Source organism: Solea senegalensis, linkage group LG1 (assembly GCF_019176455.1).
Source record: "Solea senegalensis isolate Sse05_10M linkage group LG1, IFAPA_SoseM_1, whole genome shotgun sequence".
Classification (NCBI taxonomy): domain Eukaryota; kingdom Metazoa; phylum Chordata; class Actinopteri; order Pleuronectiformes; family Soleidae; genus Solea; species Solea senegalensis.
The window spans coordinates 16,556,264-16,579,681 of record NC_058021.1 but is presented as its reverse complement, the minus strand read 5'-3'; the positions used below and the strand labels follow the sequence as shown (position 1 = coordinate 16,579,681).

The 23,418-nt window shown below is 40.9% G+C and overlaps 1 protein-coding gene across 2 annotated transcripts in view; it reads left to right on the top strand.

The window, feature by feature from the left end:
- The first annotated feature begins 5,612 nt into the window (after positions 1–5,612).
- egfra (epidermal growth factor receptor a (erythroblastic leukemia viral (v-erb-b) oncogene homolog, avian)) overlaps positions 5,613–23,418 on the top strand; it is a 43,466-nt gene continuing 25,660 nt past the window's right edge. Inside the window, exon 1 of one of the 2 annotated variants that reach the window (XM_044027212.1) lies at positions 5,613–5,875. In XM_044027212.1, the coding sequence (XP_043883147.1) occupies positions 5,743–5,875 (133 nt within the window). In that variant the 5' untranslated portion in view covers positions 5,613–5,742. Of the gene's footprint in view, positions 5,876–19,370; positions 19,434–23,418 lie in introns of those variants that run through there. The other variant, XM_044027220.1, reaches the window with a different exon arrangement.

Genomic DNA, 23,418 nt, shown 5'->3' with positions numbered 1-23,418 from the left:
GTATACACTAGTTTACACTCCTGACTGCTTGATTTTATATGTAATAAATAATATCATGCTGCTTTTTCATCCATTCATGAAGAACCTGCCTGATTAATTTGCAAAATCTCATTCTAAATTCACCCTGAATGCCTAACGTGGTTATATTTCAATTCTAAAACACATTTGTATATTCATGAAGTGTGAATTTTTACACTGGCTGCACAATACTTTCTCCATGTGTTGTTTTTTCTATTTGCATCTCCTGGCTGCTATTGTAAAGAACTAACTCTAACATTACTGTGATGGTTATATGACACACACACACAAAATCATAGTTTTGAAACCCGAGCACATGGAATCTTCACGCAATCACACGCGTGATTCACAACTGTGAACACGGTGTTTCGTGTGTGGAAACAGGATGTGACTGGTTGTGGAGTTGAGACATGGATTCGACTGCAGTTCATTCATTTACTCTGAGGTGTTTACTGTGCAACCCACTGAGCCTCCATGGAGACAACATGCTCTGGCAAGTGATCGTGGACTGGAGCCAAGGACCAGAGGCCTTGTCGGTAAATGGTAAAAAAAAGATACACGTGTACGCATTTTATCACACGAGTGCGCACTGAGCTTTACAAAACAACCTTTATTTATTCAAATGAGTTGACGGAAACGTTCCTTTTCGCAGATGGAGAGATGCAAATAATCTCAATAGCTTCTCTAATTAAATCTAATTAATTGGTACTTGACAGTTTGCTCCGAATGCCTGAGGCTTTTCAAGCGTGCTGCTGAAAACAGGGTTTAGAGAGCCGTTGATTGCATTTCTGAATTCACTCTCATCATATCTAAGCCTAAACAGTGCAGCGATTCACGGGAAACGTCCAGAATGGATTCCCTAAATTCAACCACACACCAATCTTTAATGCCATTCATTGCTCTGGATACCTGGATACTAGCTTCTTTGTTTTTTTCTTTTAAATGTATTCAACTTTGTTTAATATTAAGTTAAATTATGAGTGCATTTCTAAGCACCAGTACAATGCTGATGTTCTTCTCAGGTTCACAGGGATTCAAGACAGGACCTGTCCTGAATCCATGCACACATACATGTAGCTTAATATACAAGACCAAGCCCTGACATTATCTGTTTACATAATTTCATAAGCTCTAAATACAACAGCCCTTATTTGACTTCATGCTGCATATGCTTGCAGTTGATATCATTGGGTTGTTAATGTCTGCTTATTTTGCATTACAGAGCCCGTGAAGGAGGCGGCATAACAATAATGTGACATTGTTTTTGTTCCCAAACGGAGGCAGAATACTGCCATCAATAATTTGAACACTAAAAAACACTAAAAATCACACACCGCAGTTTTAAAGTGTTGCAGCTCCACCACACATCTTCCGTGTTGTCAGTTTTGGTCACACACACTCTGACACACATCTACCGTGATGTCCAGCAAAAGGGGTGGAAGCGGCAGATGCTTTGCCTTACAGTGCGTGTGCAGCCAGTGTGATCTCACACTGTTATAATGTCCCGCTCTTCAGCACGGTGTCATCTCGTGCCACACACACACACACACACACTGGACTCTCCATATGCTGTTGTGATGGGGAGATAATAAAGACAGTGAAGGTTGTGGGGGTTTGTGGTGTTGTTGCCTGGTCCATCTGTGCCCCGTCATGCAGATCAGACTTCAGACCTTCATCTGCCCTCACAACACGCTCACATGATCTTTATGCCTCACCGGATCACCTAATGACAATCCTTGTGCAAACATTAGTTAATTAAATGTTCTCAGGAGTCTTTTTTCTTTTTTCTTTGCTTAGATATTAGGGAAGTCAGCTCATTAGATACCTCTAAAAGTAGACTTAAAACTTGTCTTTTTACTCTATACTTCAACTAGCTCCTTTTTATTCCATCTTGTGTTGTGTTTTATTTGCATTTTTAGTTTATTTTAAAGTTAAAACAGGATTTTTAACCTCTTGCCTCCTATTTCATTCCACCCTGTGTTGTGTTTTATTGCATTTGTACCTCTTCTTTTTTAATTTATTTTCCTTTTTTCATTGTAGTTTATTATTGTTGTTATATGGCAGCAACTCAATGCGTATAGACGACCTACAAAAGTTCAAACTGAGAATCAGACGTGGAGAAAAAAGTTGATTTAGGTGACTTCGAATGAGCCAGACAGGCTGCTCTGAGTATTTCAGAAACTGCTGATCTACTGGGATTTTCATGCACAGCCAACTGTAGGGTTTACAGAGCAGGCAGCAGTTCTCCTGATAAAAAATGCAGCACAAGACAACAGCAGGTGCCACATTATTATGGCTCCTGTGTACCTAATAATGTGGTTGGGAATATGCTACAATTATGGATGCATACTGCTGTTCACATACATAATACTAGTGCTTAAGAGATAAAGAATTGTGAGAATGGGTGGGACATGTATTTACTTTGCCTGCCAGTAGCTGTCATCTCTCTTTCACACACTTTTTCTTTCTTCTCTCCAGTTTTTTCCCCCCCTTTCCATGACTCTCTCCCTCTTTTGAATCCCCAGTAGTCTGGCCATTATTCCGTGTTTGTTTAGTGTTTGTGCTTGGCTGACAGACAGCTGTGGTGTGAGGCTTTGCGTAGGCTTGCGCAAAACACAAAGAGTCTCAGGAGAGCAATGGAAGGTGATATGAGACCCTGAAACTTGTGGGACTTTGTTCTGTTTTTCGCTGTGGAGCATGTTGTGATGGAGACATCGAAATTGGTCCCTTTAATGAGCCTCCATTTGGGCTTCGTATGTGGTGAACTTTGGTTTCCAAACAAGTCAAATGCAAATATACAACCCTGAAGTGAAAATTCAATTTCCACTAAAAGAAAATTGCAATATTTGACCTTGCCTTGATTCTTTTTTTTTTTATGAGCTTTTGACCATTTAAAAAAAAAGTGTGCAACCTCACAAAAGGAGTCACTTTCTCACACACATTGTCGTTTCCCTCTGACTTATTTAAATGACAAATGCCGCAGGCTGTTTCCCAATGACAAAGCAAGCCAACTGACACTTGCATCACATCCAGCACGCATACACTGATCTGCCCCATGTGAAACATTAGCCCCACATTAGCTCATTTCTCATACAAGAGAATGGTGATAATTCCACCCAACACAATAACCCCTTCCTCTAACAGTACAACCAAAGACGATTTGCTGAGCCATTACGCCGTGGTAATGAAATAAACACCAGTGAGAAAAATGATTTCTATCACTCCTGTCCCCATAGAGTCTGATCAGTGCACAACAACAAACACATTTGTGCAGCTTGACATCCAATTAGATCCAGCTCAGATCAGAAAGACAGTCTGTCAACCGTCTAGACATTTTGACTATTCCACCTCTGTAGGACGCTGATTGTGGGACTGACTGTTTAACACATCCACCGCTGGATCCTCCAATCTGAGACTTTAATGCACGCACTTAAGCTGGCTCAAAGAACAATTACATCAGATTTTGTGTGTAAAAAAAAACAACGCCCTTTAATTTCCAGATGTGTGCCTGGAGATCATACTTTGGGAGTTATTTCCTCAAACCTCAGCCAACAACTGATCTCTAATTATAGGGCAGCATCGTCTGAGACATCATTGCTCAATGAAAAATTTGGGAAAACATTCAAACCGACTCCAATCATTTCAGGTGTTCAGGTTCCGGGATTCTGGTTTCATCCATTTGCTTGGATTATCGGGACACCAAAATGGAATGTACACAGATTTCACCTGACCTCTGACGATAAGAATTTTATTTTGTTGCACATCATATTCTCACACTGTATGTGTCTCAGGACGTGTGGAAACATGGTCTCCAAGCTCAGTGTGTCAACAAGAGATTGGTTAGTTAAAAATTGTTTTATGTTTACGTGTTAAAGAAGAAAATAAATACTTTTTTTATTACATCATTACGTTACGTTGCCAGACGTTTACACACAAACACTAGCTTCTAGAATCCAATATTGGCCTGGTAAGAAAAAGAAGAAAGAAAGAAAAAGGTGCATAATCTATTCTTGCATGCGAGCTCATATATGGTGTACGTGTCTCAGTTAGAAGGCCTACCTGCCTATTTATGCACACTTCCTGTAGTGTCCTCTGATAAGACAGTACTGGCTGTCCCTTGAACTCTGTGGAAACTTCGGGGTGACCACACATTTTCAGTTTCTGGTTGAAATGCATCAACACAATCTGCCCTCTGAACTGAAACTTTGAAACTTTCACCTCTATCTTTTTTTTTGGCTTCTGAATGCACTGAATTACAACATTTACAGGGGTTTCTACAATGTCCATAAGCTTATTGTCCAAATCTGATTCAATTCTGATTCATTACGGATCAGATTTTACAGCTCATATTCTAAATTATATATGTCTTCCATCTCTCAAACAGCCCACATGTGCACAGTGACTATAATCAGATGATGGAACATGTGCTCAAATTCAATTCATATCTGATTTATTACAGATCAGGTTGGCTTGGCTGCCTCAGTTTGGTTTTGCAGCACTGCTGCTGCTGCTGCTGATGCTGCTGCTGCTGCTGCTGCTGCTGATGGTGATGGAGGTGAATGATGTCAGCGCTCAGTGTTCAGACAAAAACCATATGGATTCTGACATGACCAATCTCACCCATGATGCATGGCTACTTAATGAATCCAGGCTGCATTTACCACCAGGCTGAAATGACTCATATATGAATTTTTATTCCTCTTTCAAATCTGTGTCTCCTCATTCTGTGGTTCTAGATAACACACCTGAATCCATGTATTTACTTTTTTGTCTATACACAGTCATATTGACCTGCAATTTGAGTGCGACAAAGCCAAACAATAATGGTGGAGGGTGTCGTCATCCACAAATTTGCTTCTGTTTCTACATTTCCACTTTGGGAGAAGTACATAAGAACCATCAAATCTGATCTGAAATGAATCAGATTTTTTGAACAATGTGGTTGGTAATCTGAATGTAAAGTCACGTCTTTCTCTTTGGCTTTCAAATAAACTTAATTTATAAACTTAAACCGCTGTTACGGACTGATCTTCTGTATCCCGGTACCTGACTACTACTGACACCAATGTAACACTTTAAATCACATTATTTATAGTTGTGTTATTTACAACAAACCAGTGTTTTTGTTTTAACCTGAGAGGGCAGTAGCTTAGTATTCATTTGTACTTAGATGGATAGATAGATAGATAGATAGATAGATAGATAGATAGATAGATAGATATCCAGTAGCTCACATAGAAGCATCAACTCTCCACTTCCAAAGACATACATAACAATACAATTAAACAATAAAGAACCAAAAAAATGTGTACAATATGCACTAAATGTGCTCCCAAATGAAACCAAATAACTTAAGCTCAACACTATTTAGATATCTACATATATCGAAAGGTATCTAGATGTCTTTAATTTGTTAAAATGAAATAAAAAAATAAAATAAAAACAGAAAGGAGTCACTACATGAGCCCCCTAAAAACAGATTTGTGCCAAATATGCTCCTGTAGTCAGCCTGACTCTACCTGAACTCTGGGAGAGGCGCATCTATCCTCCCTCCTCTGACGTCAGAGCAGCGGCAGTTTGTCGCTGCTGCCTGAGCCTGGACTGAGCCGCAGATATCTACGAGGAGGAGGAGGAGCAGTCGAAGTTTAACTTTCCTACAGGAGGAAAAGACCTAAACCAAACGAGAAGGGAGAGTTTTGACGTCTGGACGAAGCGGAATATCGCATGTTGTTGGCATGGAGTGACACCTCGATCACCGGGATCTTTGGAAAAACAACGATGGCAACCAGTTTTGTGAAGTGGATCAGCCTCACCTCTCTGCTCTGCCTGGGCTCCTGTGTGCTGGCGGAAAAGAAAGGTATGTCAGGCAGCTATTACAACATGTACGCGGCCGCCGGGTTGTAACAGTAAGAAGGCTTTCGCTTTCCCCCCTTTATGGCTGGACATTTACATAAATCTCAGAGGAAATCACGCCGCACGGAAACTCGATCCAGCGTGGGAGAAAAGTTTCACGGGAGAACAAAAACACACAGAGAGGCTGCGGTGAAGTTTGGGGGCAACATATAGTTTAATGTAACTCACGTATAGTCGCGTGTGTGTGTGTGTGTGTGTGTATTGCGCAAAAAATCAAATCGGTGATCTGCGTAAATACGCACACTGCCACATCCATGAGAAAGAGGATGACACATGTGCGTAAATTTGCACCACAGTGGTGGTGACAGTTTTGATGATGATGATGCAGACGTGGATTGTGCAACTCATTGGTTGACATTATTTTATTTTTCCTTCGTGAACCTTTCCTTTCCTTTCCTTTCCCCCAAAAAGTTATATTTGGTTCTTGTGTTTGAGGCAAACAGTAGAAGTGAAACTGGGTCATGTAGTCACCTTGAAACATAAAAGTATATATTTTCAAACTTGTCTCACTCATACACTTCATACTCTTCTGCCACATTTTATCATGTGACATTTCCTTTTCCCTCCACTCGCCTCTAATGTATCAGATGTTCTGTGTATTCTGAGCATCCACTGACACGATAAGAGACTTGCATCTGGTCTTCAAAGGAAATCAGGTGAAAAGGACAGTCACTTCATTCTATACTTGCACGCAGAGAGTCTGGGGGAAAGTATGAAAACCAGTTGCTGAGGCTGCAGGAACATAGCTGCAGTATTCTCTTGCTTTGCCTGTTTCAGAGCTTTTCTTTTGGCCCTGATGTTAAGGCCAAACAACTCTCCGTTGGTAAAAGACATGGCGATGTTTTGACTGATACTTCAATGCTGTTTTTCTTTTTTCATCATTATTTTTAATAGATTGCAGTTCAGGGTCTCTGAACGAACACAGTGCTATAGGCTGTGCCGAAATGTGACACACCGAAAGGTGAAAGGTGAAATTGAATAATAATGAAAAATGATTTAAATGAAGTCCACATGTACTGTGTGTGAGTCAGCCGTCATAAAGGCCAGCTGTCAGGAGAGAGGGTGACCACATTACTTAATTCCCTGGTGATTTCTGCTTCCTCTTCTCATGAATCATTACTGTCCACACGCTTGTTGCCCCTCGCACAGAGATAAGTGCAGTGTGTTCATCACCAGCAGCAGCGCACGTGCACGACTGTGTCTCCTCCCGTGGAAGAACAGCCACGGCTGGTTTTCAGATGACCATAACAAATCAAAAGTGTTTGTGAGCCAAAAAGACAAGAGTCCCTAAATATTTCTGGGTCTCTAAACAAACTAGAAACCACACAGCATGGAGGCTCCCACAGTAAATAAGGATTTCTGAATTTTATTAAGCTCAGAGAGGATTAGAAATGAGCAGCTGTAATGATAGTGATGGCAAGTAGTACTGTTCACGTTAATTACCCCCCCTTTTTGTGCTGTTTGCATTTCATTTCCGACAAAATGTGAGCTCTAACATCTGGTCAGACAGTTACAGTTGTTGCTTGTTGTAGTTGTTGTTTTTGTTTGGCCAGGGACTGAGACAGATGTTTTCTTAGGACACACTGTCCACATTAGTCAAACCTGATTTGAGCAAGATCTCAAACTGCAATATGCAGATGGCATAAAATAAAAACAAAATAATAAAAAATAGTTTGGATGTGAGGCTTGGTTGAAAAGAGTTTGTGGAGGATGTGACAGCGTGTTTTTGAGGTTGTACCATCCAGTTCAAGTTTAGGTTTATTCATTAACTCGGGTTAAAAGATGAGAGATGTTGTTTATGTAGTTGGTGACTGAGATAGTGAGATTTGGATTCTTCACTGTAAAAACAAAATTGGACTTTAAAGTGAACCCTGGACCTGCTTTTATTTTGAAAATGGAGGTGTTTTATTAACTGTCCAGGTTTTGTCAGCTGCATGTTAAGTTTTAGTGGTGGTAAGTTATATTAGTTTTCTTAAAATCTGATTCTGACAAATGGATTCAATGGTCTGGATGGAAATGCAATGATAATGACAATCCAAAGTCCAAATCTATCTATCTATCTATCCATTCATCCATCCATCCATATATATATATATATATATATATATATATATATATATATATATATATATATATATATATATATCTGTCTATCTATCTGTCTATCGTAGTAATGATAATATAAAGTGCAGGGGATGTTCAAAAATATAAATCGACCAATAAAACTCTGAGATTTAAAAAAAAATCCAATAAAAGGGCAAAAAACAGATAAAGATGAAATCTCAAGACCATTGTTCTGTAAATGTATTCTTTACAAATCAAAGCACACACACACACACACACATTTGTGCGGCATTCTTAGTGAGAGCACCTATAGACATAATGCATACCCTAGCCCCTTACCCTTACCTTAACCATCACAACTATTTGCCTATCCCAAACCATTACCTAACACTAAAACCAGGTCTTATCCTCCAAAATGGCCTTTTTTTTAGATGTTTTTTTTGGTCCTCAAAAAGCAACAAATACAAGAACACGCACTTCAATAAACCCCTCATTCTCTCAATGGCTGTCACGTCAGACCTCAGCGCTGTATCTATAACCACAGCAGAACTGTACAGTGTTATATACACACTAGTAATCATACCTGAGAACTAAACAACCAGGTGATCGCTTTTCCCCGTCAAAACAAAAAGAAAGTCACACTCATTTTGGGGATGAGTTCTGAATTCAGGCCGAGTCTCTCCCACCGGAAGCCCACCTGTCAGTCCTCCGCTCAGCGACAGCTTGTCAAAGTGCGATGACCACTGTGGGAGTCAGACGGGACTCGATGAATAATAGAAAAGCTCTTCGTACTGTCTGCCGGAATGCTCATTTTATTAGCTGTCATCATCTGTGGAGCGATTGTAAATAATGCCCACAGCTTCGCCCAGCGGCCGACCACAAGCAGTAACGCCGCTGATTTCTTTCCCAGACGAAATGCTAAAACGGTCCCCGAATCAATTTGATTCTGTCTGTGAGAGTGGAGATGCACGAGGGAGGTGGCGCTTACAGTTTTTATGGTAAACTGAAGTATTTTTAAAAAAAAATATTTTGTTGAAGGGTGTCCTAATGTAGCCTTTATATGAGGGGAACCTGCATTGGAGTGAAAGATCAAACTAATCTCAGAGGCATGTTTCGCCTTAATTCCTTCCTTAATCCCTAATGCGAGGCTACCTAGCTCGCTTTGGGTACAGGATAACCCGCTTATATCAATATGCTTCTTATTTCTTTTTGAGTTAATGAATTATTCAAGTTCTTGACAGAATGAGATTATAAGATAATACACAGTGTGGGGGTGACATCCAGCATCATTTCTGAATTTAAATGTGCTTGCAAAACTTGAGCTGAATCATGACAAAATTTCACTCCTGCAGTGCATTTTCAGCATTTTCAGTAAGTGCTTTTCCCTCTGCCCTGTGTCGAGATTTAACAAGCCAGTTTTCCTCATCAGTCGTCTGTTTTTTTCCAGACCTCTGCCTTGTGTTTTCATCAAAGCCCACTCTCCGCGCTTAGATAGATTGCAGGTAGTGAAATATAGGTTATGATCCTGTGTAATCCTAGAGTCTCTAGTCTGCGTTTGAGGGTCCAGTGTGGCCCCGCATGGCTCTACTACTGCTGTTATTGAGGCTTTCTGGTCCTCTGATGACCTTGCCAGACGTCCATCTGCTGCAGGCATTGTTGGAAATATGGTTTCTTGATTTAGGCCGTGGGAGCAGGAGGATAATTTCTCACCACCCTCCTTTGCAGCTTTGATAAACTGCGCCATGTCTGAGTGGTAGAGATTTTAAAGAGCTGCTGGCAAGGTGAAGGAGTTTTGTTTCACTCGGGGACAATGGTGCGTCTGTAGAGAGCGAGTTATCTGGCTCCACTGATACATTTGTAGAGCAACTGAGAGCTGTGCCCTGCAGCAGACACACCCGAGGCGAGACGTGTGTCATGGAGAGGGAGCGCAGAAGTGCAGAAAGTGCTTTTGTTCCTTCTTTTCATTTAAAATAATTTGAATACCGCAAATCTTTTGTGTTCCCGGGTAACTATTAATTGCACGTCTGGCTGCGCTGCATTTGAGTCCAAACAAACCACAAACAATAAAAAGGTCATGTATTGTTTTCATGTCATACAATAATAATAATAATAATAAAATAAGTTCAGCAGTGCTGCCATGCTGACAGGAGGAATGCACAATCAGACGTATGACTTCTTTTTGGCCGTCTATTTAAAGTAAAAGTGTGGTTGTTATGTTTTCACTGAGACTACTCAAATCAGTTTGTATACATCCAGTAGGAACACGGCACGGAAGAAGTGAGTGTATGTGGTTACTCATTGAACTGTGTTGTGTCCTTTGTTTGCACATGTTGAAAAAAGTCACCCACTACATTTATGGCCTTTCCATGATCCACTGTTGCTGGGTATGGTGTCTCCAGTGGAAAGAGGCCTAGGAATTCACGTTTGGAAAAAAAGGCCCTCCGATATCTTCCCATCTCATCAGGTGCAGTGTCGAGTTAAAGGGAAAAAAGAGGCCATATCTGCAGTTGAGTAATTGAGCTTGTCTAAGTACGTCTATCTCTTAAACCTGATCTTACTTAAGGGGATGTTGCTGTCAAACGTTTGTCTGATTTTGCTATTCTGCCTTTAGGGGTAGTGTTTCAACCTTCTTTTGTGGAAGAAAATATGCCCCAATTTTCAACAATAATTCTTCTTTTTTTTTTGAGGGATGTGGATTAGTGATAAGCGTTTACATGTGGTTATTAATATAGAATCACCACAAATGTTTGGCATTGAGATCTGTAAAAGTAGTTTGTCAACTTTCCAGGTCATTGAAATAGTCATTATCCCTTGGGCTGTGCATCTTCACTGGTCTCACGATTCACTTGTGGTTCAGTTAGATATGATTACACGACACGTCAGGATACGCCGAATCCTCAATTTTCTGTATTTATGCACATTGCTACTTCAGCCAATGTAAATGTCAATGTCAACTTAAATTGAAATGTTTCATGAGCTGCAGCTTCCGGTGACTGGAAACTTTACAATCTTATTTGGCTAGAATCGATTATCTGCTGTCACTGCATCAATCTAAGAGATGATTATTTTCAACACCCAACATTTCAATTAGTGAATTGAATATTGTTGTGTTTTTGTACTGTTAGCTTAATAAAATTGTAATAATAAAGATAATCTGTTAATTTTTGATAATAAGTAGCAGATAAGTGAAGCCCTAGTGAATTCTTGATTTATATTCTATAATCTTTTTTTTTATTTTTGCAAATTTGGAATAACCAATATTTGGATTTGCAAGAGATAAAATATAATGTTTAGAAACTTCATATAAACACTGGGGCATTTCTGCTGTTGTGTGCGTCAGTGGTCTGCAACTGGCGGCCTGTGGGCCAAAACTGGCCTGCCGGCATTAATATCTGACCCAGTATATGAATTCAAAAATCTAATGTTTAAAAAAACAAAATGCATTTAGATAAGAAGAAAAAAGGTTAGTAGAAAAAAACAGGTTGTGCCTGATGAAGATATGATTTTTAGGCCCAGTATTCAGTTCCTTGGAAAGATATTAGCCCTGGGTCATATTTAATTACCCCTGTGTACTGCTTGTGCAACTGTGCAACAATGGAATTCCAACTAAAGTAATTCCAGTAATTCAACTAATTCCAACGAAGTCTAGTGATGAAACAAATGCATATTAATAGTCAGCTAAAATAAGGAAATACTTTGACTCTTTTCATTGGCTGATATTGTGTGTTTGGAAGCGTACTGGACACTCCCCTAACTTGTATGCGGGTTTCAGAAATTCTCCTAGTTAATTACTGCTGTGAAAGAAATGCATGTGTTTTTAATAGTTTTAAAATGTGTCTGGACCAAAGGTGCATCAGCTCTACTTGTGAACATATAGATGGAAAATGGGCACGGAACAAGTTTCCATCCTGGAGACTTTCAGCTTGGCCATAAACCATGAATCTAATACAGTGCAAACTCAGTGAGCTCAGGAGAATTTAGCAGCTCAGTCTGTTCACAGGCAGCCTGAGGCCTTTTTTTTTTTAGAAACAAAAAGCTGGTTCATTTGTATTCACCACTGAGTGATATGGATTACCGTGTCAAGATGCAAATGTGAAAGATGTCAATGAGATGGGCAAGGGTGGCGCACAGATCAAATAAAATCTAACAGCAGGGGAGAAAAACAGGATTGTCAAGGATACACAAACAGATATCAGGCGGATGGAGTGGAATCGCACTGCCCTGGTTTCATTGTTCCTCAAAGAGGCCTCAACTTGTTCTCTTTAGTTTCTGTTTCTTCACTCTAGCTTCCCAAAAAAACAAAGGACTCCCCATTATCCTATACATTTAGGTGTGGCATCTCCTTTAATGACCTGCAGGTCAGCTTGAGTAGCAATTCTTTGAACAGTTCTCAGCCCGTAGAGGAATCCCCTAAAGGGAGAAGAACAATAGCTTCATCAACAAATATCCATCGTAGAATATTTGAGAAGAAAGCATTGGTTGAAGGGTGGTGGCTGAACTGTGAAGCTTGTTTCCCTAAAACATTTAGCCTCTTCCTGTGTGGTCCGTTGGCCCAGTAAACTAAATGGTGCATTTTAAGTTGTGAGTCACTGTTTGTGGTTTGGACGTTGCGGCGCATGATCATTAATTTATCCAATTTGTGTAAATTTATTCCTGCATTTGTTGAAAGCCATTGGGATGAAGACCCTGCAGTGTTTCATTTGAACTCCCCTTTGCGGCATAAAAGACGGGGGCTTTTCCTGTCTCACATCCTGATTAAAAGGATGTTGGAGTGCTTGAATTGAAATTCTGCTTTTATTGGCTCCTATCTAGTCTATTCCTTAAAGGTTTGACTTTTTCCAAACTCACAACATGGGACCAAACAATGGTGAGAATCATTGACGTGAAAGTGTATAATCACTTTAAATAAATAAAGACAAAAGTTTTTGTATGTGCTTTAGGCAAGGCTCTTGCTTTATGGAAGCCGCCATCTTGCGCCAGCTTTCTACAGAGTGTGTCTATTTCATTTTGGGGGCGGAAGCTTATGACACTTTGTACAGATCCAGCACTACTGGGCTTGACTCTACTTGCTTTTGCTTGAGTGCTAGAACTGTATAATAGGAAAAGTGCCATGACTATGCAAACAAAGATTGACCTCCTCTATGGTATGCAAAGGCCACTGTCGTTCCCCCCGATGCACTTGGGAAATGGAGTGATTAACAAATTAGTTGCAATGTGCAGCCTCACTCTTAGATGTCACTAATGATTATGCATTGAACCTGCAAAGTGGTAAATATGTGATTTTGCATCCCTTCCATGAAATCCTTATCTGGCTTGGTCTTACAGTTTTTTTATCGCTCAGCTACCCTTAAAAACAGTGTTTTCTTTGCAGATGCTATTAAGGCATTACATGCTTCATTGCAAAGGTGTGGTTGGGGGGGTGGGAGGGTGGCAGTCGGTGCAGGACGGAACTTTCCATTATTTACCAAAAAGGAAGCAGTGGCCAGTAACAGCTAGTCAAACAGATGCAGGTTTGTATAGTTGTGTCTTTGTAAACCCCTTTCATCCAACAGTGCTTGGGTGCCAACATCAAGCAGAAAATAATTTATTACCTCTGTTAATGAGGGAATGTTTTTGCCAGTGTTTGTCCGTCTGATTGTCTATGAGCTGCATTAATCAAAAAGTAATGGACGGGTGATTACATTTCCTGAGCATGCAGATATGATTAGACTTTAGCGGCGATCTGGATGCAGCTCGCCACTTGACTGAGTTGACACGTTGGTAAACTGAGCAGCCTTGGCTGGGGCCTGCACTCTCTTGAGTGCTTTCTCCAGTTGAACTCGGAACCTACTTTTACAGAGCAGACTTTCACAGCAGCAAAGTAAACAGCCACAGACATACGGAATCACTTGTGCACTGATACCTGTACTTCCTGCAGGGTTATTCTCGACAAGTTACAGAGTGCCAAGCTTGAATTCTCACCGTACAGTGAGGCTATTGTAGTGTTGGCTTCCCTTGGTATATCCAAATAGAAAACGTCAATAGGCCGGTAAATAAACATAAATGGTGGGTGGCAGAGTTCCAAGTAAGATAATGGGGCAGCATGCATGATGTGGAAAAGTGCATGGTGCAAATGATTTCACATTCAGCCCCTGTAACTCCTGCATAGACTAAACTTGAAGGAATGTCTCATTCCTGGTAGAAACCCCTTAGTCTTTGGACAAAGGGTTCTTTATTTGGGACTTTGCTGTCTTCATTGACACAGGCTTATCTGTCTTCCTTGACCTTAACTTGCCATGTAGACATGACTTTACAGCCCTGTGTCAACAGTGAGGAGAAAAGCACCCCTGTGTGCCCGGCGTTATAAAGGCTGAGAGGGTAACGGAATCCGTTTAGCTTTCATTGAGCTCTATACTGAATCTAGACAACTAATCCCACTCACACAAATAGTGATAATTCTAAGTGTAATTATTCAGACTTTGATTCTTGATCCACCGTTCAAATCCAAGTTTGTATCTTGTTAGCTGGGAATGCTGAGTCAGCGTCTCCAACTTTTGTTTCCCTGTTTTCTTTCTTGTTATTGTTCTGTTTTGCATTTCATTTCTTAGGGACCGTTGACTTAAATGTGCCCAGTGGCTCTGCAGTCTGAAGATTCTGTCAGTGTGTGTTGCGATATCAGTCTGTGGCTTGGTTTCAGAATAACAAGATGGTTTGGTCACAGATCATTAACCTGTTCTTATAGAGTGAAATGTTGATGATCCACAGTTATCACATGTAAGATTTAGCGGGACATGGATGGTAGCAATGGGCTTAATCCCATTTGTCTGTGTCCGATACAGATATCACAGCCCTGAGTATCTACTGATACCAGTTTCATATTGTACTTTTACATATTTCAGCTATTGTATTTACCACCTAGCCATGATCGGCCATGTAGTGAACACGGACCTTCAACTGTGTAGCGAAATATTCCACACAACATGACTAATACTACTGCTGCATTTTCATGTACACATTCTCCCACAAACACACTTACATTCTTCTTTTGGTTTTATCTTCTTGCAGATTAAAGTACGTCGACACAGCTGACGTTGACACTGCAGCATGGCAGACATGCCTAAGTATTCATGTGGTGTTTTGGGTTGTTGATATTTTTTAAAAGTCAGTCTGTCCAAGAATCATGGAGACATTTAAGATGATCATGGAACTGAAGAAGTCAGTGAATGGAATAGTCTGAGAGTCTGTAAGGAGTTTAGTGACCACCAAGTAAAGCTAAATTAATGTTTCATAAACGCTTTATCCACTTGTGTTGCACATGCTGAAAGGTTTGTCTATACAGTAATTATTGCAAGAAGTTGACAGGTGTTCATCCTCAGTTCCCGGCTCTGTACTTCATTGTTGTCTGTGATTTATTTAGCTTCAGGGTTAGAGCACCTAAACACAATGCCCCTTGTGCACTACCTGTTCAGATTACCTACCAACGCAACACCAACGCTTCGTTGAGCTCAATATCCTGGTGGGACTTTGAGCTCACCACATGTTTTCATAATTGAAGTCAGAGGCCTGTAAAAAAGTGATTCTGCTTGGTTTACTCGCAACGTTTCCGTCTATAAAGATGATGGAACCACTCCTCTTAACGCCACAAAACGATTAGTGACATATATTTTAAGTATATACCCTTACACTGCATCAAATCACAGCCCGTGACACCTAAATCATCACTGATGAATTATCAATACTCCTCTCTTTTCATTTTCATAACAAACCACTTCAGCTTTATAGCTATGTGGCTCGGTATAGCTGGAGTCGTGCCAGTCAGTGGGGATTAGCTCTTTGAACCACTACATCAACAAGCTCCTTCCTAAGCTGATTAGGAATCAGACTGAGATTTTTAATATGTATCCACGTTTTTTATCCAAGTATTACTGCAATAATCAAACACCCGTAAGACTTTCGAGAGATTATAACATCCCAAAACCTGATTTGGTTTTGAGGTCAAAAGACACATAAAGAACCCGATGAATTGGATTTTTTTTAAAGCATGTAGGAGCTGGAGAATGTCTTTTTCTTTTCTTCCAAGGAAGACATTGTTAGTCCACCTTGATAATAATGTTGTGCTTCTAAGAAATAAAGTGAGCTGAACAGTCTAAGACTCATCCCGGGTTGTCCAACATGAGATTTGGCAGTGGAAAAAAACTGTAAATGACTTATTGGGGCAAAGTAGAACCACCATCTCAGAGTTATATTAAAATGTAGATCAAAATTTCCCGTGTACACATATAGTTTATTCTTGTCCATGAGAATATTATTTAACAAAACAATTTACACGCTGTTCTGAAGCTTTGAAACATTTTTTGAGCTCTCACAGGATTTCTTATCCACTTTAGCTAGAAAGTCCAGACTGCAGACTGAAGGTTTACTCTTGACTTTGGAAGTCGGAGCTGGCAAAACATCACTGGACGGAGGGGGAGAGTGATGTGTGATATGATCGAAAAGCTCCAGACCAGCTACAGACTGGATCTGTGGTCAGACTCTTTCATCCAACGCTGTTTCCAGAGCTGGAAAAAAAATTCATTCTTAATATATTTATTATTTTTGCTCATTGTATGTAGTTTTTGGCAATTACTGTGTTTAAGATGGATGTATTTTCTGTCTACGTAACACTGGGCTATTAGGAGAAGAAGAGCTGTTTTTCTCGCTTGGTTGGACATTAAAATACGTTAGCGTTAGAAAGCTTTTGCCTGTGCCCAGAATATCCACTCTCAAGTGTAGTCATGAGAGTCTATTGTGTGTGTGTGTGTGTGTGTCTGTGTGTTTCATACAAAGTAATTCTGAGCCAAGGCTCTTGTGTTCAGCAGAGTAGCTGATAGCAAGAAAACAGGTCCCGTCTGCCAAGTCTGATGCTTTTGATGACTGATGCTGAGCGGCCAGGCCTTAGATTGTCTCTGTAGTGAGGGGGCCGCCTTGAAACAACCGCTCTGCTCGGTCACAATCGCCTAAACAAGCTAACACATTGTTTTGGAGCTTTGTTAACCATACGTGATGTGCTTTTTTTGTCAGGAGCCGGAAAGAGCCCCGCACATTAACAATGGATGAAATCCGAGCCGTGGGCTTGTGGGAGAGGTGTATGATGAAAAACTAGCTCAATTTTTCCGTCAGCTCTGGCTGTTCACACTACATTTGCTGTTCACACTCCTATGGTTGGTTAGATTATTTATTTATTTTTTTTCCGTTGTTTTGTTAAATACTCTCTAGATCATAATGGAAAACTCTGGGGCCTCAAGTACTTGGCACTGGCACCCCATTGCATTTCAAGCATTTCAGTCTGATGTGTCATCTGGAGGACATAGCTAAATTTTTCTCAGCTTTCCTGTGCAAATTAAATCGGTCATGCTTTTGGCAAGTACAAGGCAACATGTAACAAAATACCCTTTCACAGTGTTGAGAATTATGAGAGCTCCTGGGCTGCACAAACTAACTCTTCAAACTCCATTAGTCCGTGACTTATGGTCTCTGCCAGTGTGGATGAGGAAGAAACTACTCATCAGTGGACTTACTTAGGGGCCTGCTGACTTTTCAAGCAGAGGTTGAACGGTGAGTAAGGACTGAGCAACAGAGTGCAGCTTACTAACACAAACCTTGGGGCTTTTGTAGAATATTCCTTTTACGGGATTCTCTCTTGCTTTCTCATCTGAAGACTTCGGTGGGACAGAGTTGCTTGAGACATGACTAAGACAGTTTTGTTGGCAGGCCACGCTGCGAAGCTGTGGTTAGACTCACATAGAAATGAGCCTGTCAGCAGTTGGGCTAAAATAAGAAACCCTTTAGCTGAACAGTGGCCTCAAAGAGCATCTATCTCCTTTGTTTAGATGAAGTGAGGAGTCCAGCAAGTGAGAGTTATCTGTCCTGTCTGTTGTGCTGCAACCTGGGCCTATGGCGCTACTCAGGGAATGCTGAACCCATCTGGGGATTCCCGCATTACAGCTGCTCTCTCCTGCTGGAATGATGTGTGAAATGTGTGGGTTCCGTCACTTGTGGTTGTTCTTTTTCTTTTCTTTTGTTTGTTTTCTCTTTCTCTCTTTCTCTCTCTCTGTATTTCCTCTTCATTTCCAGGCATGGCTCTGTGGCCGTTGATGGAAAGGGGGCAGGGAAGAGGAGTGGAGGGATGCATTGAGCAGCGAGCTTGCAGCGTGCTTGCCGCCCACTCCCTCCTCAGTCTTCCTCTTGGGCTTCCTGTGGGATTGAAGAGGAGTATGGCTTTAACAGGAGGAAAGGGGAAAGGTGGTGGGGAGGGGTTGTCTCGGATAGAACGGTCTTCAATGGGGAGAATGTGTGGACGTTGAAGAGGAAGTGGGTTGAATGTTGAAACATTTCTGGAGAGAGCATGGGTGCATTATTGGAATTTAAATGGGTCTCGGGGCAACGGGAGGTTGTGTGAGTTTTGAGTAACATGAGTCTGATTGTTTGCCTCAGCCACAGAGAACTAATGGGTTTTCCAACAGGGCATGTGGGAGAATTGTTTTGACTAATACTGTGCCTTGTGTTGATTATCTGGGCCATCATGGTAGGCTTCTCATGCGCTAGTAATAGCTGGAGAGAAGTATGACTGCAGCTTTGAGGAACGTACTGTAATAAAATGACGTGAATCCCTATAATTTCCAATCTTCTTCATTGGTGTTTTGTCCGATCTGATGAAAATGTCAATGCCTTTTCATTGCGTTAATGATTTATGTAGCTCTTCTCACAGTTATACCACTATAGGTCAAATATCCAGTGTGTAAAGGCCCTGGTATACTTCCGGAGTATTAAGCCCCGCTCACCAAGCAGAAAAATCATTTTGGCAACAGAGGAAGTAGTCGCCAAGGATTGTCATCCAAGCCTCGAATTGAAACCCCTCAGCTGTGAGCCGCTCGAACCAGACGTGTCCGAGGAAGCTGTAGCATCGTTCTCTTCTTCTTTGGTAGGAATGCGTCCTATTCCCCGCGTGCAGACTTGTACCATGCCACCCGATGGTGAAATGGAATACTGTAGGAAGTAGTTCTTTGTTTGCATCCATCCTGCAGAACCATATAAAAAGGAAACCAAAAGATTTTTTTACATTTATTTAAAGAAACATACTGGTAGTATATAATTAATTTGGTCCAATAAACTCTCCTAAATGTTACGCGCTGAACCTTGAAGGAATGAGTTTCAGGATAAATATTAACTGCGTTGATAATTCACAGCAGCGGTTTAAACAATAATCCGCATGTTTGCAATAGATGATCCTCTTGTAAGACTGTAACTATAAAAGAAATAACTATGTGACAGAGTTTTGAATATTTTATCGCTTAACTCATGTGGGGGTCAAAAGTAATGCAACATACGGTATTGAACACAACATGGTCATAACATTGAACTGATAAGTTCAAATCCTGGTCCACGTTGATGGGGGCGGTAATGTCACAACATTCGTACAGGTCTGTGAACGTCCAGAAAATGCTGCAGTTTTACAATCATCTCGAGCTGCGACAAACGATTATTCTCATATTTCGATTAATCTGTTGATTATTTTCTCAGTTAATCGTTTGGTCCATAGAATATCAGAAAACCCTAAAAAATGTTGATCGGTGTTCGTCAAACCTGGAAATGATGATGTTCTCAAATGTTGTTTTGTCCACAAACCAAAATTATTCACTTTTAATGATTTCTTTGTTATCCAGAGCAAAGAAATGAAGAAAAAACAATCGGAAATCTTGTTTTAATCATGAATAAAGCTTCAAACCGATGAATCGATTATCAAAATAGTTGTCGATTCATTTAGTAATCGAGCTCTACAATCATCCACTTAGCCAGTCTGCGGTGCACCACGGCTGCTAGTTTATTGAGCGCCGCTGCTACACATTCACATGCTCATTTATACCCATGTGCCACTAAAGATTATCACTCCTGACTTGGACCAGTGAGCGTAAAAAGCTGCAGGGCCGTTTAATTTAAAACTATTTTGACTTGAGTGAATATGGGCTGTGCCATTGTGGCATTTTTATGGACACTGACACAACAGCACTGCTGCTGACTAATAACCTTGGTGGAAACATTGTCTTTCTTCTCCTTCCTGTATGTCTTCTCACAGAATTTGCCCCCCTCTTGTGCTTCTGATTCTGATCTATTTAAGTCGACCAACACAAACCTCCATTTTTTTTATTTCCTTTATCTTTCAGTAGAATTATTAGAGTCCATGACAGCTACACAATGCTTCACTTTGTTCACCTGGTGACTGCAAACTTTTTTCGGTCTATCTTCTGATGTTGGGCAGGTGGTTTTCCATCGCTTCCTTGCTGAAAAGCAGCTGTCCTCAGCAGCTGGAAGCAGCACTTAAAAGCTGTGAGAGACGACTAAAAATGGTGAATTTGTGGGTTGGGAGAAACCAAAGGAATGAGCTGAAAGATGCAGTAAAGACCTCTAGAGCTGAGGGAAACTGTAGAGTTGCTTTATCAGCATTTTGTCTTACCAGGAAGAAGGAACAATGTCTGTACTCTGGATCATCTAGATCTCATTGTAAAAAGGTTTTCATTGGAACTTTACCACGGAACTATTTCCCATGGAAAGGGCTGAACATATCTGACGTTGCTTCTTGTAAAAGATGTGTCTGTTGATTCAATTTTTATTACAACTAACAGACAAAAAAAAAATGGTTCACATCGGTTTTCTTTTCCTTTGGCTTAAGGCAATAGGAAAAAAAAAAACCTCAACATTGAGACTGAATAAACACAATTGTTAATCGTAGTGTTGTGTCATTGTTCAAAATGTGGATTGTAAGCAGCTGCTGTGGTATTGGCACAACGGGAATAAACATGTGACAATTTTCATTTGCACACTTTTTATATCACTATTCCACGATAGTGGTAAAGTGGACATATGATAGATTTACTGGACATTTCAACTGTTAATGCTGAGTTCAATCAGCTTGATTTGCTCTACTCCTTTGAAAATATCATGTTCCTTGGTGCTTTGGTGTTGGTTTTTTGATCTATATTAATTAGGGGGGAATCAAGCCAGTGAAGTATTTGAATATTATATTGCTTCTGAGAGATTTTCTTTTTAACTCTCAGTCCACGAGAGCTCTTGTGTGAGTTTGGAGTGTGATTTTAATGTCATACTCTGACTTGAACATCGCGATAATATCATATCGCAGCGTCTCTGGCGATTCCATGTGCCTTAAAGTCTCACAAATGCTGATGACAGTATGCAACAGTGTGAGTAAACATGCTGTATCCCTGTGTTTGTGCCGAACCTAAATCCACAGTTTCCTCACACTGTGACGGAGAGTAAACACTAAGATGGGTCCAGCCGCAGGTATCTGGAGTGTCTCACTGACGGGGAGAAGGTACTTTCCAGAGGCCGAGAGAGTAAACATGAGCCTTTTTGGTCTTTATTTGGTCACTTTGCTCCGCTCTTAACAGACTAAACTTCAGTGACTGTGATCAACCTCATCGCAGAGGTCGGCCTGTGTCTTCAGAGCTGTTGAGAAAGCACATGTTGGGATGCTTGGTTTGCTCGTGTTCTACTGCTGGATGCTTTAGATCTGTCCCTATTGTGAGCCATCAGGGAAAGGTCAGTCATGCTCGTACATCAAGTGTGAAGCTTCACACCCCCACGCCACAGTTTGACCCCACAGCTGACCGCGACATCCACCACCTCAGTTAGTTAAACGGCAAACCGCACTTCCTTTCCACCGGTTCCCTTTCTCCAATAGAGCCGGATTTATGTCATCCTCTTGTCCTCCTCCCCTGGAGACGACAATCAGCTGCCATCTGGTTCAGCATCGCAGGGTAGCCGTATGAAATTGACCTCCAAGGAAAGATCAACTTCCTGCGATGTCAGAGGGACTTGTGTTGTTGCATTCACTGGAGATAGGGAGGGAAAGATGGGGGGTTGGGGGGGTTGCATCCTCTGGCCCCTTTTTTTCCTTTTTGAGGCCCCAAGATGTTTTCTCTAAGGGACTGGTGGATCTCCCACGCAAAGGAAGAGAGCAGGATATCAGGAATCTTTAAGTCTGAACTACAAAGTGTGTTTATTGTACAGCTCCACAGAAAGCACACATGACTACTTGTACTGCTGCTTTTGTCTTTATACGCCATTTGATCTCCTGTCTCCTCCTGAATCTCAGCCAGTCAGAAAATACGAGAGTAGGAAGTATGACCTGATTTCACATAAAGATTAAGGGCCTTTTTTTTTTTTTTGTTTCTCACTGATCGTGGGCTTTGGAAAATTTATGCTTCAATCTGAAAGTCTGGACATTTGAGTGAGTTTAACCCCAAGGAGCCAAAGCTATAGTGTTTTTTTATTTTCCCATCAGCATCTTCTTGCTCTCTGCATGGACATATGAGGATGTTAACCATAATTTACCTCTAAATAAGGGAATTCATCTTGGCATTGACTTGCTATCAGCAGAGGGACACTGTAGATTGTGTTGCATAAGAGAGGCTGTTGACTTGGAGAGAGACATTAACAAGTCCTGACAGTTAGCATTGTTACTTCCCTTTAATTATGTATAAGTTTTCAGATAATGTAATAATAAGACTCTGGACACGGCGTAATTGAATAGCGGGTTGTGACTGGGAGGAAGTGTACGCGGCAGGGCCCATTTCTGTTGTCAGTAGAAAGGTATCAAGCATGACGGTTTAAATGCGTAACAAATGGCTCCATGTAGGAAGAGAAACCATTAGATGGGTTTGAGAAGCTTTAGGCGTGTCTCATATGGCAAGAAAAACTCAAAGTACAACTTAACTGTCAGCTTATCACAGGCGTTGTCCATTGTCGTTTTCTTAGTTTTGGTACTTACATACATGTTAGATTGTACCATGTTTATTCACAGTGTTTCAAATGTTTACTCTAAATTCTGTACATGTCGTGACTTTGGCTTTATACTCTGCAGGTTTATATGTGCCAACAATGTCTCTTGCATATATCTAGCAATAGCTCATTTTCCTGCAGGAGGCTTTCAAAAATACAGTGAGCTTGAACTTTTTTCAAATCTCGTCACTTTAACACATCATAGCTGCTTCGTGTGGTGATATTGTTTGGTCAGAAAGGTGCAGCAGTGGCAAGGTGGCAGTGAAGCGATGAAGGTACATTTTCTTGGCGCCGCCTCCATCAAGAGTTTGTCACCTCAGACAAAAGCGAACATAAATGTTTGTTTCTTAATGTTCTGAACTTCCCCTCAGTTCTGTATCAGTTCTGTGTGAATTCCAGAAGCCTGGCTAAAGCCTAAAACAGAAACAGAACAACTGTAAAAATCTCCGAAGCTTGTTAAATGTTTAATAATATTAAAATGTAGGCTGGAGCGCTCTCCGTCTAAAGTTTACTCTTTTTCAATCACTCTCACTCTTCTGCTTTTCTTCCTCTCTTGGTGAGACTCCTTTGCAAGGGTGAGTTGCTGTAGACCCGTGGTCACCAACTGGT